The following is an 18,047-nucleotide window of genomic DNA, read 5'->3' as shown; positions in this document are numbered from 1 at the left end:
CTAAACCAGTGGTTCTCGAACCTTTCCTCTGGGAGAGGACATTTAACAATTTTGTTGTAGCACTGCACTAACTCCCCTGATTTACCTAGTCAAGGGCCTGATGATTAGTTGACCATTTGATTCACGTGTACTAGCTGTGGAATAGTTCAAACTCATGGAATGGCTGTGGGTTAAAAAAAATACATATTTCTAAACGATTAGATAAAAGCCAATGTAGCTCATTACTGACATGGAAATGATTCTTTATCTTCTTTTAATCATGTTCTGCCCTAAAGGAGAGCAGAGCGAGAGTAGATACCACACTGACTGTAGTAATCTGGGACAAAGACAACGTCTGTCTGCGCTATTAATATCACAATGACAATGACTACAAAGAACCAAATCAAATCAAATTTTATCTGTCACATACACATGGTTAGCAGATGTTAATGCGAGTGTAGCGAAATTCTTTTGCTTCTAGTTCCGACAATGCAGTAATAACCAACGAGTAATCTAACCTAACAATTCCACAACTACTACCTTATACACACAAGTGTAAAGGGATAAAGAATATGTACATAAAGATATATGAATGAGTGATGGTACAGAACGACATAGGCAAGATGCAGTAGATGGTATCGAGTGGAGTATATACATATGAGATGAGTAATGTAGGGTATGTAAACATAAAAGTGCATAGTTTAAAGTGGCTAGTGATACATGTATTACATAAAGATGGCAAGATGCAGTAGATAATATAGAGTACAGTATATACATATACATTATTTTAAGTGGCATTGTTTAAAGTGGCTAGTGATACATTTTTGATCAATTTCCATCAATTCCATTATTAAAGTGAGCTGGAGTTGAGTCAGTATGTTGGCAGCAGCCACTCGATGTTAGTGGTGGCTGTTTAACAGTCTGATGGCCTTGAGATAGAAGCTGTTTTTCAGTCTCGGTCCCTGATTTGATGCACCTGCACTGACCTCGACTTCTGGATGATAGCGGGGTGAACAGGCAATGGCTCGGGTGGTTGTTGTCCTTGAGGATCTGTATGACCTTCCTGTGACATCGGGTGGTGTAGGTGTCCTGGAGGGCAGGTAGTTTGCCCCCAGTGATGCGTTGTGCAGACCTCACTACCCTCTGGAGAGCCTTACGGTTGTGGGCGGAGCAGTTGCCGTACCAGAAGGTGATACAGCCCGACAGGATGCTCTCGATTGTGCATCTGTAGAAGTTTGTGAGTGCTTTTGGTGACAAGCCGAATTTCTTCAGCCTCCTGAGGTTGAAGAGGCGCTGCTGCACCTTCTTCACAACGCTGTCTGTGTGGGTGGACCAATTCAGTTTGTCCGTGATGTGTACGCCGAGGAACTTAAAACTTACTACCCTCTCCACTACTGTCCCGTCGATGTGGATAGGGGGGTGCTCCCTCTGCTGTTTCCTGAAGTCCACAATCATCTCCTTTGTTTTGTTGACGTTGAGTGTGAGGTTATTTTCCTAACGCCACACTCCGAGGATCCTCACCTCCTCCCTGTAGGCTGTCTCGTCGTTGTTGGTAATCAAGCCTACCACTGTAGGGTCGTCCGCAAACTTGATGATTGAGTTGGAGGCGTGCATGGCCACGCAGTGGTGGGTGAACAGGGAGTACAGGAGAGGGCTCAGAACGCACCCTTGTTGGGCCCCAGTGTTGAGGATCAGCGGGGTGGAGATGTTGTTACCTACCCTCACCACCTGTGGGCGGCCCGTCAGGAAGTCCAGTACCCAGTTGCACAGGGTGGGGTCGAGACCCAGGGTCTCGAGCTTGATGACGAGTTTGGAGGGTACTATGGTGTTAAATGCTGAGCTGTATTCGATGAACAGCATTCTCACATAGGTATTCCTCTTGTCCAGATGGGTTAGGGCAGTGTGCAGTGTGGTTGCGATTGCGTCGTATGTGGATCTATTGGGGCGGTAAGCAAATTGGAGTGGGTCTAGGGTGTCAGGTAGGGTGGAGGTGATATGGTCCTTGACTAGTCTCTCAAAGCACTTCATGATGACGGAAGTGTTTGCTACGGGGCGGTAGTCGTTTAGCTCAGTTACCTTAGCTTTCTCGGGAATAGGAACAATGGTGGCCCTCTTGAAGCATGTGGGAACAGCATACTTGGATAAGGATTGATTGAATATGTCCGTAAACATACCAGCCAGCTGGTCTGCGCATGCTCTGAGGACGCGGCTGGGGATGCCGTCTGGGCCTGCAGCCTTGCGAGGGTTAACACGTTTAAATGTTTTACTCATGTCGGCTGCAGTGAAGGAGAGTCTGCAGGTTTTGGTAGCGGGCCGTGTCAGTGGCACTGTATTGTCCTCAAAGCGAGCAAAGAAGTTATTTAGTCTGTCTGGGAGAAGACATCCTGGTCCGCAATGGGGCTGGTTTTCTTTTTGTAATCCGTGATTGACTGTAGACCCTGCCACATACCTCTTGTGTCTGAGCCTTTGAATTGCAACTCTACTTTGTCTCTATACTGACGCTTAGCTTGTTTGATTGCCTTGCGGAGGGAATAGCTACACTGTTTGTATTTGGTCATGTTTCCGGTCGCCTTGCCCTGGTTAAAAGCAGTGGTTCGCGCTTTCAGTTTCGCGCGAATGCTACCATCAATCCACGGTTTCTGGTTTGGGAATGTTTTAACAGTTGTTGTGGGTACGACATCGTCAATGCACTTTCTAATGAACTCGCTCACCGAATCAGCGTATTCGTCAATGTTGTTGTTGGACGCAATGCGGAACATATCCCAATCCACGTGATCGAAGCAGTCTTCAAGCGTGGAATCAGATTGGTCGGACCAGCTTTGAACAGACCTGAGCGCGGGACCTTCTTGTTTTATTTTCTGTCTGTAGGCTGGAAGCAACAAAATGAACCATGAGACCATGAGATGTGGACCAGATATGCCAGATCCTTTATTTATGGTTTATGGTTTGTGTTTGTTCATTTGATGAAGGTGTGGTGGAATTATGAGTTTGTTAATTAATCGGAATTGGTTAGTTTATGTGTGTGCGTATGCATGCATGTGTGCGTGTGTGAGTGTGTGTTGTATTACTTGGGCCGTCCCACTCTTCATCTTTCTGTAGCCTGACTTCTGACTTCCCACTGTGTCCATCATCATCCTGTGATTTTGATTGACCACCATCTTCTTCACCTGAGGAAGGAGAGTTCAGAGTTCCGAGGTCAGCCTCACTCAGCAGCAAAGGGGCCAGTAATCTAATGGTAATATCCACTTGGTTATTTTACAGTCTACCTGCTATTAATTTAGTGATGAAATGATTATTACATAAATATATTTAAAACCAATTGAAATAGGACTGCAAATTAAGGCATTAGCAGAGTTTATACAACGGGTGGATCTAATCCTGGATGCTGATTTGTTAAAACTGCATTCTAGCCGGTGTCTATTTCGCATGTCACCACCGGCTAAATCTATGAGGTTGAAATGCCTATTTACTTCATCTGACTCCATTTACTCCAACTTTGGCTAACACAGTCATGTCAAACAGTGCAGCCAGAATAACAGCAAAGTAACTTAACAAGTCCAATATAGCAAATGAAAGGTACACATCTTGTGAATCCAGCCAACATGTCCGATTTTTAAAATGTTTTACAGAGAAAACAGCACGTATATTTATGTTAGCTCACCACCAAATACAAAAAAGGACAGACATTTTTCACAGCACAGGTTGCATGCACAAAGCCAACCTAACTAACCAGGAACCAACCAAACTAACCAACAAACAACTTCATCAGATGACAGTCTTATAACATGTTATTCAATAAATCTATGTTTTGTTTGAAAAATGTGCATATTTCAGATATAAATCATAGTTTACATTGCAGCTACAATCAGAAATTGCACCGAAAGCAGCCATAATAATTACAGACACCAACAATCAAATACCTAATTACTCATCATAAAACATTTCTGAAAAATACATAGTGTACAGCAAATGAAAGACAGGGATCTTGTGATTCCAGCCAATATTTCCGATTTGTTAAGCGTTTTACAGCGAAAACACAATATAGCGTTATATTAGCTTACCACAATAGCCAGAAACACAAGCCATTTCCCAGTAGCAAAAGTTAGCGATCGTAACAAACCAGCAAAAGATATATAATTTTTGACTAACCTTGATATGCTTCATCAGATGACAGTCCAATAACATCAGGTTATACATACACTTATGTTTTGTTTGAAAATGTGCATATTTAGAGCTGAAATCAGTGGTTATACATTGTGCTAACGTAGCTACTTTTTCCCACAACGTCCGGATATTTTTCTAACACTTTTTCTGACACACATATTCTGACCAAATAGCTATTCATAAACATAACTAAAAAATACATGTTGTATAGGAAATGATAGATACATTAGTTCTTAATGAAATCGCCGTGTTAGAATTCTAAAAATAACTTCATTACGACATACAGCTTCGGTATAGCTAGAGAGTAGCCAAAAGCTGGGCACCAACGACTAGTTCACATGTACGACAGATATATGAAATAGCATCATAAAATGTTTCCTACTTTTGCTGATCTTTCATCAGAATGTTGGACAAGGGGTCCTTTGTCAAGAACAATCGTTGTTTGAACGGCCTTTTTCCCTCTCGATTTAGCAAGCACACTAGCCAAGTGGCACGAATCTCTCCATGTCAACAAACGGAAGAGAACGGAACACGGCAAAACTCCCGAAATTTTTTTAATAATCTGATTAAACTATATTGAAAAAACATACTTTACGATGATATGGTCACATGTATCAAATAAAATCAAAGCCGGAGATAGTAGTCGCCTATAACGAAAGCTTTTCATAAGGCAATCCCCGGTTCCTTCTCGCGCCTTCCTGAAAACAGGAAATGGGTGACACGTCATTCCAAGAGGATTTATTCCACTTCAGACCAAGATAAACACTCCATTTCTTCTCTCACTGCCTCTTGACATCCAGGGGAAGGTGTATGATGTGCATGTATACTAATACGTATCATGCCCATTTATAGGCAGGACCTAGAACAGAGCCTCGATTTCAGACTTTCCACTTCCTGGTCAGGAAGTTTGTTCCAAATGAGTTCTGTTTTACTCACAGATATAATTCAAATGGTTTTAGAAACTAGAGCGTGTTTTCTATCCAATAGTAATAATAATATGCATATTGTACGAGCAAGAATTGAGTACGAGGCCGTTTAAATTGGGCACGATTTTCCCCCAAAGTGAAAACAGCGCCCTTTGTCCTCAACAGGTTTTAACCAACCTGTTGTATAAATACTAGATCTACACCGTAAAAGGCATCTAGAAAATTATCAACCTTTTCTTTTAGATTAGCATTTGGTTTTCAATAGCATCTCTCCGACATTTGCAACATTGGTCCAATATTGAAATTCCATCTCCAGCTGTCCTATGGTAATGAACGTGTCTGGAGTCGGGAAGATACAGACAGGCTGGCAGCTTTTCTCAGCCAGTCGAAATCATGAATCAGCATAATTTTTTATGGATATATAAGAAGAAATGTCAATAAAAAAACACAAAATGCAGCTAAATTGCTGTTATTCCAACTTCAGTTTGTAGTGATTGTGTTAGCTGTTTAGTTGGCTATCTCTCCTGAACAGTGAACTGGCGAGAGAGCAAATGTTCTACACCAGGCAAATTGCTCATCATTAGCTCATTGTTATGCATGTATCCCAAAAAATCACTAGAAAACAGCTTACACAACGCAAATGCAGCTACTTTGCTGTTATTCAAGCATCACTGTTTGACATAACTGTGTCAGCCAAAGTTGGCTAGCTAGCAAGCAAGGGATTAGAACGTTGTCAGTCATCATGGCAATGGAACATTTAGAATGAACGACTGGGTTGCGTCCATAGATTTAGAACAAAAAGGCTGAACAACTGGGTTGCATCTCTGGCAACAGAACCGATAGAACAAATGACCAGCCAGCTAGGGTAGCAACCCTAGATTGTGTCGGGACTACATCTCATGGAAGGATGAAATAGTATGAATAAATGAATCAAAATAAAGTTTCAATGAAAATATGTCAATCATTATTTGAATATGTTGGTAACCCGTTGTACAAAAGTGATAATGCCCTCGAAAGTGATAATGGGACAAACAACAACCGTGCCAATATACACTACATGGCCAAACGTCCACTACTGTTCAAAAGTTTGGGGTCACTTAGAAATGTCCTTGTTTTTGAAAGAAAAGCTAATTTTTTGTCCATTAAAATAACATCAAATTAATCAGAAATACGGTGTAGCCATTGTTAATGTTGTAAATTACTATTGTAGCTGGAGACGTCAGATTCTTTATGGAATATCTACATAGGCGTACAGAGGCCCATTATCAGCAACCATCACTCCTGTGTTCCAATGGCACGTTGTGTTAGCCAATCCAAGTGTATCATTTTAGAAGGCTAATTGATCATTAGAAAACCCTTTTCAATTATGTTAGCAAAAGAAAATGGCTCATGTTTGTTCAGTACAATACAGTAATGTTACACTGATGTTCTGCAGGACTAACAGGAAAAGTAAAACAGCAGCTGAATGAAGGACATGAGGAAGATTCCCAAGGGATTTGCAAAACTACTGTAAACAGCTGCTAGCCTGGTACTTAATCTATTATTAGTTTAAAACTTCTTCGGGATCGGTGTCACTTCCACGGGACGGTTGAGCTAACATAGGCTAATGCGAATAGCATGAGGTTGTAAGTAACAAGAACATTTCCCGGGACATAGACACATCTGATACTGGCAGAAAGCTTAACCTGTCTAGGATCAGCGTGGCGCTAGCGGCACTCCCCCCCCCCCCCCACTGAAAAACCAGTGCCGCGAAATTCAAAAAAAATATTTTTTTAAAATATTTAACTTTCACACATTAAAGTCCAATACAGCTAATGAAAGACACAGATCTTATGAATCCAGTCAACATTTCCGATTTTTAAAATGTTTTACAGGGAAGACACAATATGTAAAGATGTACATCTATTACCTAAAAACACATTAGCATATTCCACCATCTTTTATTTGTCCACCAACACCAGTAGCCATCACCAATTCGGCTAAACTAAGATATTTATAGCCCCTAACCAACAAAAAAACTCATTAGATGACAGTCTGATAACATATTTATGGTATGGGATAGGTTTTGTTAGAAAAAAGTGCATATTTCAGGTATATGGCATAGTTTACAATTGCACCCACCATCACAAATGGACTAGAATAATTACAATGAGCAACGTGTTTACCTAACTACTAATCATCAAACATTTCGTAAAAATACACAGCATACACGAATCGAAAGACACAGATCCTGTGAATACAGACAATATTTCAGATTTTCTAAGTGTCTTACAGCGAAAACACAATAAATCGTTATATTAGCTTAGCACATAGCAATTAGCAGCCCAGCATTGATTCTAGCCAAAGTGAGCGATAAAAGTCAACATCGCCAAAAGATATTAATTTTTTCACTAACCTTCTCAGAATTCTTCCGATGACACTCCTGTAACATCACATTACAACATGCATATACAGTTTGATCGAAAATGTTTATATTTAGCCACCAAAATCATGGTTAGACAATGTGAAATGTAGACAAGCTGGTAAAGAAAACGTCCTTGCGCCACTTAGACAGTGATCTACTCTTATACATAAATACTCATAAACGTGACTAAAAAATATAGGGTGGACAGGGATTGATAGACAATTTAATTCTTAATACAATTGCGTTATTACATTTTTTAATTTATCCTTACTTTTCAATACAGTTTGCGCCAAGCGAAGCTACGTCAAAAAACATGGCGTCCTAAGCCACTAAAATGTTTCGACAGAAACACGATTTATCATAATAAAAATGTCCTACCTTGAGCTGTTCTTCCATCAGTATCTTGGGCAAAGGATCCTTTCTTGGGAGAAATCGTCTTTTGGTGGAAAGCTGTCCTCTTGCCATGTGGAAATGTCAACTACGTTCGGGATGAACTGAAAAGCGTGACCAACTTTTCACATCGTTGCAAAAATAAATGTCCCAAAATCGCACTAAACGGATATAAATTGCTATAAAACGCTTTAAATTAACTACTTTGTGATGTTTGTAACTCCTATAACGAGTGAAAAGATGACCGGAGAAATATAACAGGCTAAACTAACGCTTGGAACAGGAGAGGGTCGGTGTCTTCCACGCGCGTTACGCAGCAAGAAAAGACTTGCTAGCTAAAGGTTTTTTTCATTTGTAGGGCCTGTGAACGAGCAATCGAGCCCGTTGGAATCGTCATCACGTAAAGGCATCCAGGGGAAGACGTAAGAAGTGTCCGTATAGTCATAGCAACGACAGTGCCCGTTTAAATGACTTCAGAAAAGTGGCCAACGTTTCTCAAATCTGACTCCATGTCAGGGAAATTGCTGTAGAATGGGCTCTGTTCCACTTAGAGACAAAATTTCAACTCCTATAGAAACTATAGACTGTTTTCTATCCAATAATAATAATAATATGCATATTGTACGATCAAGGATTTTGTGGGAAGCCGTTTAAAAAATTAGCCACATTAGCATAAATAGTCTAAACAGCGCCCCCATCCCCAACAGGTTAAATTCTTGTTAATCTAACCACACTGTCCAATTTACAGTAGGTAGTACAGTGAAATAATACAATGTTATCGTTTGAGGAGAGTGCACAATTCTGAACATGAAAAGTTATTAACCTGACTAGGATCAGCGTGGCGCTAGCGGCACACCCCCCCCCCCCCCACTGAAAAACCAGTGCCGCGAAATTCAAAAAAAATATTTTTTTAAAATATTTAACTTTCACACATTAAAGTCCAATACAGCTAATGAAAGACACAGATCTTGTGAATCCAGTCAACATGTCCGATTTTTAAAATGTTTTACAGGGAAGACACAATATGTAAAGATGTACATCTATTACCTAAAAACACATTAGCATAATCCACCATCTTTTATTTGTCCACCAACACCAGTAGCCATCACCAATTCGGCTAAACTAAGATATTTATAGCCCCTAACCAACAAAAAAACTCATCAGATGACAGTCTGATAACATATTTATGGTATGGGATAGGTTTTGTTAGAAAAAAGTGCATATTTCAGGTAGATGGCATAGGTTACAATTGCACCCACCGTCACAAATGGAATAGAAAAACTACATTGAGCAACGTGTTTACCTACTTACTAATCATCAAACATTTCGTAAAAATACACAGCATACACGAATCGAAAGACACAGATCCTGTGAATACAGACAATATTTCAGATTTTCTAAGTGTCTTACAGCGAAAACACAATAAATCGTTATATTAGCATAGCACATAGCACATAGCAGCCCAGCATTGATTCTAGCCCAAGTGAGCGATAACGTCAACATCGCCAAAAATATATTAATTTTTTCACTAACCTTCTCAGAATTCTTCAGATGACACTCCTGTAACATCATATTACACAATGCATATAGAGTTTGATCGAAAACGTTTATATTTAGCCACCAAAATCATGGTTAGACAATGTGAAATGTAACTCAGCTGGTCAGAATATGTCCTTGCGCCACTTAGACAGTGATCTACTCTTATACATAAATACTCATAAACGTGACTAAAAAATATAGGGTGGACAGGGATTGATAGACAATTTAATTCTTAATACAATTGCGGAATTACATTTTTTAATTTATCCTTACTTTTCAATACAGTTTGCGCCAAGCGAAGCTACGTCAAAAAACATGGCGTCCTAAGCCACTAAAATGTTTCGACAGAAACACGATTTATCATAATAAAAATGTCCTACCTTGAGCTGTTCTTCCATCAGTATCTTGGGCAAAGGATCCTTTCTTGGGAGTAAGCGTCTTTTGGTGGAAAGCTGTCCTCTTGCCATGTGGAAATGCCAACTGCGTTCGGGATGAACTGAAAAGCGTGCCCAACTATTCACATCGTTTCAAAAATAAATGTCCCAAAATCGCACTAAACGGATATAAATTGCTATAAAACGCTTTAAATTAACTACCTTATGATGTTTTTAACTCCTATAACGAGTGAAAAGATGACCGGAGAAATATAACAGGCTAAACTAACGCTTGGAACAGGTGCGGGCCGGTGTCCTCTAGGCGCATGACGCAGCTCCAAAAGAATGACTAGCCTCAGGGTTTTTTCATTTGTAGTGCCTGTGAACGCGCAATCGACCCCATTGGAATCGTCATCACGTAAAGGCATCCAGGGGAAGACGTAAGAAGTGTCCGTATAGTCATAGCAATGACAGTGCCCTTTTAACCTGTTGGGGATGGGGGCGCTGTTTAGACTATTTATGCTAATTTGGCTAATTTTTTAAACGGCTTCCCACAAAATCCTTGATCGTACAATATGCATATTATTATTATTATTGGATAGAAAACAGTCTATAGTTTCTATAGGAGTTGAAATTTTGTCTCTAAGTGGAACAGAGCCCATTCTACAGCAATTTCCCTGACATGGAGTCAGATTTGAGAAATGTTGGCCACTCTTCTGAAGTCAGTTAAAAGGGCACTGTCATTGCTATGACTATACGGACACTTCTTACGTCTTCCCCTGGATGCCTTTACGTGATGACGATTCCAACGGGGTCGATTGCGCGTTCACAGGCCCTACAAATGAAAAAACCCTGAAGCTAGTCATTCTTTGGGAGCTGCGTCATGAGCCTAGAGGACACCGGCGCGCACCTGTTCCAAGCGTTAGTTTAGCCTGTTATATTTCTCCGGTCATCTTTTCACTCGTTATAGGAGTTAAAAACATCATAAGGTAGTTAATTTAAAGCGTTTTATAGCAATTTATATCCGTTTAGTGCGATTTTGGGACATTTATTTTTGCAACGATGTGAAAAGTTGGGCACGCTTTTCAGTTCATCCCGAACGCAGTTGACATTTCCACATGGCAAGAGGACAGCTTTCCACCAAAAGACGATTTCTCCCAAGAAAGGATCCTTTGCCCAAGATACTGATGGAAGAACAGCTCAAGGTAGGACATTTTTATTATGATAAATCGTGTTTCTGTCGAAACATTTTAGTGGCTTAGGACGCCATGTTTTTTGACGTAGCTTCGCTTGGCGCAAACTGTATTGAAAAGTAAGGATAAATTAAAAAATGTAATAACGCAATTGTATTAAGAATTAAATTGTCTATCAATCCCTGTCCACCCTATATTTTTTAGTCACGTTTATGAGTATTTATGTATAAGAGTAGATCACTGTCTAAGTGGCGCAAGGACTTTTTCTTTACCAGCTTGTCTACATTTCACATTGTCTAACCATGATTTTGGTGGCTAAATATAAACATTTTCGATCAAACTGTATATGCATGTTGTAATGTGATGTTACAGGAGTGTCATCGGAAGAATTCTGAGAAGGTTAGTGAAAAAATTAATATCTTTTGGCGATGTTGACTTTTATCGCTCACTTTGGCTAGAATCAATGCTGGGCTGCTAATTGCTATGTGCTAAGCTAATATAACGATTTATTGTGTTTTCGCTGTAAGACACTTAGAAAATCTGAAATATTGTCTGTATTCACAGGATCTGTGTCTTTCGATTCGTGTATGCTGTGTATTTTTACGAAATGTTTGATGATTAGTAGTTAGGTAAACACGTTGCTCATTGTAATTATTCTAGTCCATTTGTGATGGTGGGTGCAATTGTAAACTATGCCATCTACCTGAAATATGCACTTTTTTCTAACAAAACCTATCCCATACCATAAATATGTTATCAGACTGTCATCTAATGAGTTTTTTTGTTGGTTAGGGGCTATAAATATCTTAGTTTAGCCGAATTGGTGATGGCTACTGGTGTTGGTGGACAAATAAAAGATGGTGGATTATGCTAATGTGTTTTTAGGTAATAGATGTACATCTTTACATATTGTGTCTTCCCTGTAAAACATTTTAAAAATCGGAAATGTTGACTGGATTCACAAGATCTGTGTCTTTCATTAGCTGTATTGGACTTTAATGTGTGAAAGTTAAATATTTTAACTGACTTCAGAACAGTGGCCAACATTTCTCAAATCTGACTCCATGTCAGGGAAATTGCTGTAGAATGGGCTCTGTTCCACTTAGAGACAAAATTTCAACTCCTATAGAAACTATAGACTGTTTTCTATCCAATAATAATAATAATATGCATATTGTACGATCAAGGATTTTGTGGGAAGCCGTTTCAAAAATTACCCAATTAGCATAAATAGTCTAAACAGCGCCCCCATCCCCAACAGGTTAATAAACAAATTAGGCACATTTGGGCAGTCTTGATACACAATTTTGAGCAGAAGTGCAATGTTTCATTGGATCAGACTAAAGCTTTGCACATACAGTGATGCCATCTAGTGGCCAACATTTAAATTGCAACTGTGCTGGAATAATACATTATGGCCTTTCTCTTGCATTTCAAAGATGGTACCACAAAAATACAAAAGAACGGTTGTGTTTTTCTTTTGTATTATCTTTCACCAGATCTATTGTGTTATATTCTACTACATTCCTTTCACATTTCCATAAACTTCAAGGTGTTTCCTTTCAAATGGCACCAAGAATATGCATATCCTGGCTTCAGAGCCTGAGCTACAGGCAGTTAGATTTGGGTATGTCATTTTAGGCAAAAACCTTTAAAAAGGGGTGTAATCCTTAAGAGTTTTAACTTTACAGATGTCTGCTATAAGGAGTTTGTACTGTAAGGAAAGATGGCATGACGTTACCCTGGGGGGGCCTAGAAAAAATTTACTCTGTCAATCTGATTAGAATGAATGATAAGACTGATGTTACAGCCGTAACTGTATGTACCTGACTGATTGACATCACAGAAAACAGTTTCTTGACCACTACATAAAGTAAGAGACTGAATCTTCTGCATACATCTGGTACATCTGTATGTTAGGCTGGTTCATATCCATTCAACATATAAATTATAAAATGTATCAAATACATATCAGGAATAATTATTTGTCTTCACCTGTGGACTTGAATATAATTTCCACAAGCACACACAATTTTTAAAAAGCAGGTGCCCAAAACAATTTCAATATAATTCGTAGCTAGAAATGAATGCGCTTTGTCCCTTTTATTCCTCAACAAAAAAAGAAAAAAGGAATGCATAATAATGAATTGCAACACCAATTTGAAAGATTTTCCTTTTGAGGCACTGAAGGTAGTTTATAAAGTTTGCTGTCTCCAAATTTTCTTCAATGCAGAAAATATTGAAATACATTTCAAAGGGAAGATTCATCACTTAGAAATAACATACTGTGCTTACCATTTAGACGGCGAGTGAATTTAAAAAGGCCTGGGGTTGTTGAAATCCAGTACGGGAGACAGCGAATATAATATCCTCCCCTCACTGACCGTGGAGCAGTGTGTAAACTAGCCTTGTTTGGTCAAAGTGTGACCAGGAGAAATGTATCTAATTGAATTTCAGTTCGAAGAGCTAGTGATAGTATACTGTAGCTCGGGATGTTGGAACCCTGCAGCGATTGTTGTTATTTACCTACTATGACCAATAAACTTGTTAGTAAAGACGTTTTTCTCAATGTCACACTTCTTGTTGAAATTTTATTTTAGAATGAAAATAACGATCCTCCAGCAACGGAGGGTGATTGGGGTGGTGTGGAGAGGTGGAAAGAAAGAAAGATAGGAGATAAAGAGAGAGGAAGGTGTTACTGGAGATGTAAGAAGAGGGAAATGGAAGATGATTGTGCTTAAGCATGTTTGTTGTTACTGCTTTGGGTATTGGTACTAAAGCCAACTAACTCCCATCCCTTCAGTTAGATCTAGACAGAAGACACTTTGATGACAATGTATTTTTTATTGGTTAAACTTTAGCAAAAAAGGTGGGAGATCTCAACAGTTATTAAACATTATAGTATATAAAGAAACCAACATAAATACTGTGGCTGAATAATAAAAAGTAGAAGTATCACCTTTGTTGCTGGAGTCATGAGAGAGAGAGAGCGAGAGAGCGCGCGCGCGAGAGAGAGAGAGAAAGTTCAAGCATTCCCAAAATAAATGTCCACATTACTGATCACTACAATCTGCCTTCATGAAGATCTTCCCTCTTCTCAGACAGCGAGAAAAGACTAGAATAATAGAAAACATTATTATCAAGAGAGAAGAGTGAAATAAATCAAACTGTATATGCCACATGCGCTGAACACAACAAATGTAGACTTTACAGTGAAATGCTTACTTACAAGCCCATAACCAACAGTGCAGTTCAAGAATAAGAAAATACTTAACCAAGTAGGCAAAAATAAAAAAGTATTCATAAAAAGTAACAGAATAAGAATAACAATAACGAGGCTATGTACAGGGGGCACCGGTACAGAGTCAGTGTGCAGGGGTACAGGTTAGTTGAGGTAATCTCTACATGTAGGTGGTGTCTAAGTGAATATGCATAGGTAACAAACAAACAGCGAGTAGCAGCAGTGTACAAGAGGAGGGGGGTCAATGTAAATTGTCCGGTGGCGATTTTTATTAATTGTTCAGCAGTATAATGGCTTGGTGGCAGAAGCTGTTGAGGCGCCTTTTGGTCCTAGACTAGGCGTTCTGCTTGCTGTGCAGTAGCAGAGAAAACAGTCTACAACTTGGGTGACTGGAGTCTCTGAAAGTTTTCTGAGCTTTCCTCTGACACCGCCTATTATATAGGTCCAGTGATGCACTGGGCCGTTCGCACTACCCTCTGTAGCACCTTACGGTCAGATGCCGAGCAGTTGCCATACCAGGCGGTGATGAAACCAGTCAGGATGCTCTCGATGGTGCAGTTCTAGAAACTTTTGAGGATCTGGGGGCCCATGCCAAATCTTTTCAGTCTCCTGAGTGGGAAGAGGTGATGTCGTGCCCTCTTCACGACTGTCTTGGTATGTTTGGACCATGATAGCTTGTTGGTAATGTGGACACCAAGGAACTTGAAACTCTCGACCCGCTCCACTACAGCCCCGTTGATGCCAATGGGGGCCTGCTCTGCCCGCCGTTTCCTGTAGTCCACGATCAGCTCCTCCGTCTTGCTCACATTGAGGGAGAGGTTGCTGTCCTGGAACCACACTGCCAGTTCTCTGACCTCCTCCCTATAGGCCATCTCATCGTTGTTGGTGATCAGGCCCACCACTGTTGTGTTGTCAGCAAACTTAATGGTGTTGGAGTCGTGTTTGGCCACGCAGTTGTGTGTGAACAGGGAATACAGGAGGGGACTAAGTACCGACTCCTGAGGGGCCCCAGTGTTAAGGATTAGCGTGGTAGACATGTTGTTGTCTACTCTTACCACCTGGGGGCAGCCTGTCAGGAAGTCCAGGATCCAGTTGCAGAGGGAGGTGTTTAGTCCCTTTGTGATGAGCTTTGTGGTCGCTATGGTGCTAAACGCTGAGCTATAGTCAACGAACAGCATTCTCACATCGGTGTTCCTTTTGTCCATGTGAGAAACGGCAGTCTGAAGTGTGATTGAGATTGCGTCATCTTTTGGGACGGTATGCGAATTGGAGTGGGTCCAGGGTGTCCGGGAGGATGCTGTTGATGTGAGCCACGACCAGCCTTTCAAAGCACTTCATGGCTACCAACGTGAGTGCCATGTGGTGGTAATCATTTAGGCAGGTTGCGTTCGCTTCCTTGGGCACAGGGACTATGGTGGTCTGCTTGAAACATGTAGGTATTACAGACTCGGTCAGGGAGAGGTTGAAAATGTCAGTGAAGACACTGTCAGTGGAGACAATTGGTCCGCTCATGCTTTGAGTACACGTCCTGGGGCAGCATTCGGAATTTCGGATGAAATGCATGCCCAAATTAACCTCTACTTCCTCACAAACTCGGGTCCGGTAGCACCCCCATCAGTAAAAAAAGCATAGCGTCACAAGTAAATAGTAGCATCTAAATATCATTAACCTGTCTAGGATCAGCGTGCCGCTAGCGGCACGCCCCCCCCCCCCCCCCCCACTGAAAAACCAGTGCCGCGAAATTCAAAAAAATTATTTTTTTAAAATATTTAACTTTCACACATTAAAGTCCAATACAGCTAATTAAAGACACAGATCTTGTGAATCCAGTCAACATGTCCGATTTTTAAAATGTTTTACAGGGAAGACACAATATGTAAAGATGTACATCTATTACCTAAAAACACATTAGCATAATCCACCATCTTTTATTTGTCCACCAACACCAGTAGCCATCACCAATTCGGCTAAACTAAGATATTTATAGCCCCTAACCAACAAAAAAACTCATTAGATGACAGTCTGATAACATATTTATGGTATGGGATAGGTTTTGTTAGAAAAAAGTGCATATTTCAGGTAGATGGCATAGGTTACAATTGCACCCACCGTCACAAATGGAATAGAAAAACTACTTAGAGCAACGTGTTTACCTACTTACTAATCATCAAACATTTCGTAAAAATACACAGCATACACGAATCGAAAGACACAGATCCTGTGAATACAGACAATATTTCAGATTTTCTAAGTGTCTTACAGCGAAAACACAATAAATCGTTATATTAGCATAGCACATAGCACATAGCAGCCCAGCATTGATTCTAGCCAAAGTGAGCGATAAAAGTCAACATCGCCAAAAGATATTAATTTTTTCACTAACCTTCTCAGAATTCTTCCGATGACACTCCTGTAACATCATATTACACAATCCATATAGAGTTTGATCGCAAATGTTTATATTTAGCCACCAAAATCATGGTTAGACAATGTGAAATGTAGACAAGCTGGTCAGAAAATGTCCTTGCGCCACTTAGACAGTGATCTACTCTTATACATAAATACTCATAAACGTGACTAAAAAATATAGGGTGGACAGGGATTGATAGACAATTTAATTCTTAATACAATTGCGGAATTACATTTTTTAATTTATCCTTACTTTTCAATACAGTTTGCGCCAAGCGAAGCTACGTCAAAAAACATGGCGTCCTAAGCCACTAAAATGTTTCGACAGAAACACGATTTATCATAATAAAAATGTCCTACCTTGAGCTGTTCTTCCATCAGTATCTTGGGCAAAGGATCCTTTCTTGGGAGTAATCGTCTTTTGGTGGAAAGCTGTCCTCTTGCCATGTGGAAATGCCAACTGCGTTCGGGATGAACTGAAAAGCGTGCCCGGCTATTCACATCGTTTCAAAAATAAATGTCCCAAAATCGCACTAAACGGATATAAATTGCTATAAAACGCTTTAAATTAACTACCTTATGATGTTTTTAACTCCTATAACTAGTGAAAAGATGACCGGAGAAATATAACAGGCTAAACTAACGCTTGGAACAGGAGCGGGTCGGTGTCTTCCACGCGCGTTACGCACCAAGAAAAGACTTGCTAGCTACAGGGTTTTTTCATTTGTAGTGCCTGTGAACGCGCAATCGACCCCATTGGAATCGTCATCACGTAAAGGCATCCAGGGGAAGACGTAAGAAGTGTCCGTATAGTCATAGCAATAACAGTGCCCTTTTAACTGACTTCAGAACAGTGGCCAACATTTCTGAAATCTGACTCCATGTCAGGGAAATTGCTGTAGAATGGTCTCTGTTCCACTTAGAGACAAAATTTCAACTCCTATAGAAACTATAGACTGTTTTATATCCAATAATAATAATAATATGCATATTGTATGATCAAGGATTTTGTGGGAAGCCGTTTCAAAAATTACCCAATTAGCATAAATAGTCTAAACAGCGCCCCCATCCCCAACAGGTTAAATCACAAGTCCAAGACACCAGATGAAAGATACACATCTTGTGAATCCAGCCATCATTTCTGATTTTTTTTATGTTTTACAGGGAAGACACAATATGTAAATCTATTAGCTAACCACGTTAGCAAAAGACACCACTATTTTTACTCCACCCTTTTCTTACTGCATCAGTAGCTATCACAAATTCGACCAAATAAAGATATAAATAGCCACTAACCAAGAAACACTTTCATCAGATGACAGTCTGATAACATATGCTATACAATAAATATGTTTTGTTAGAAAAATGTGCATATTTCAGGTATAAATCATAGTTTACCATTGCAGCCACCATCACAACTCTCACCAA

At 40.0% G+C, this 18,047-nt stretch overlaps 1 protein-coding gene across 2 annotated transcripts in view; it reads right to left on the bottom strand.

The window, feature by feature from the left end:
• The window catches only part of LOC129831471 (zinc finger protein ZFPM2-like), a 121,456-nt gene that overhangs the window by 88,802 nt on the left and 14,607 nt on the right, over nucleotides 1-18,047 (bottom strand). Inside the window, exon 2 of one of the 2 annotated variants that reach the window (XM_055894878.1) lies at nucleotides 3,048-3,146. The exons of the other annotated variant lie outside the window; for it this stretch is intronic. Coding sequence (XP_055750853.1) covers nucleotides 3,048-3,146 — 99 coding nt within the window. The remainder of the gene's footprint in view (nucleotides 1-3,047; nucleotides 3,147-18,047) is intronic. 2 annotated transcript variants of the gene reach the window in all.

Source organism: Salvelinus fontinalis, chromosome 32 (assembly GCF_029448725.1).
Source record: "Salvelinus fontinalis isolate EN_2023a chromosome 32, ASM2944872v1, whole genome shotgun sequence".
Taxonomy (NCBI): Eukaryota; Metazoa; Chordata; class Actinopteri; order Salmoniformes; family Salmonidae; genus Salvelinus; species Salvelinus fontinalis.
Note: the sequence above shows the minus strand (reverse complement) of the source record. Positions and strands in the feature narration are given on the sequence as shown.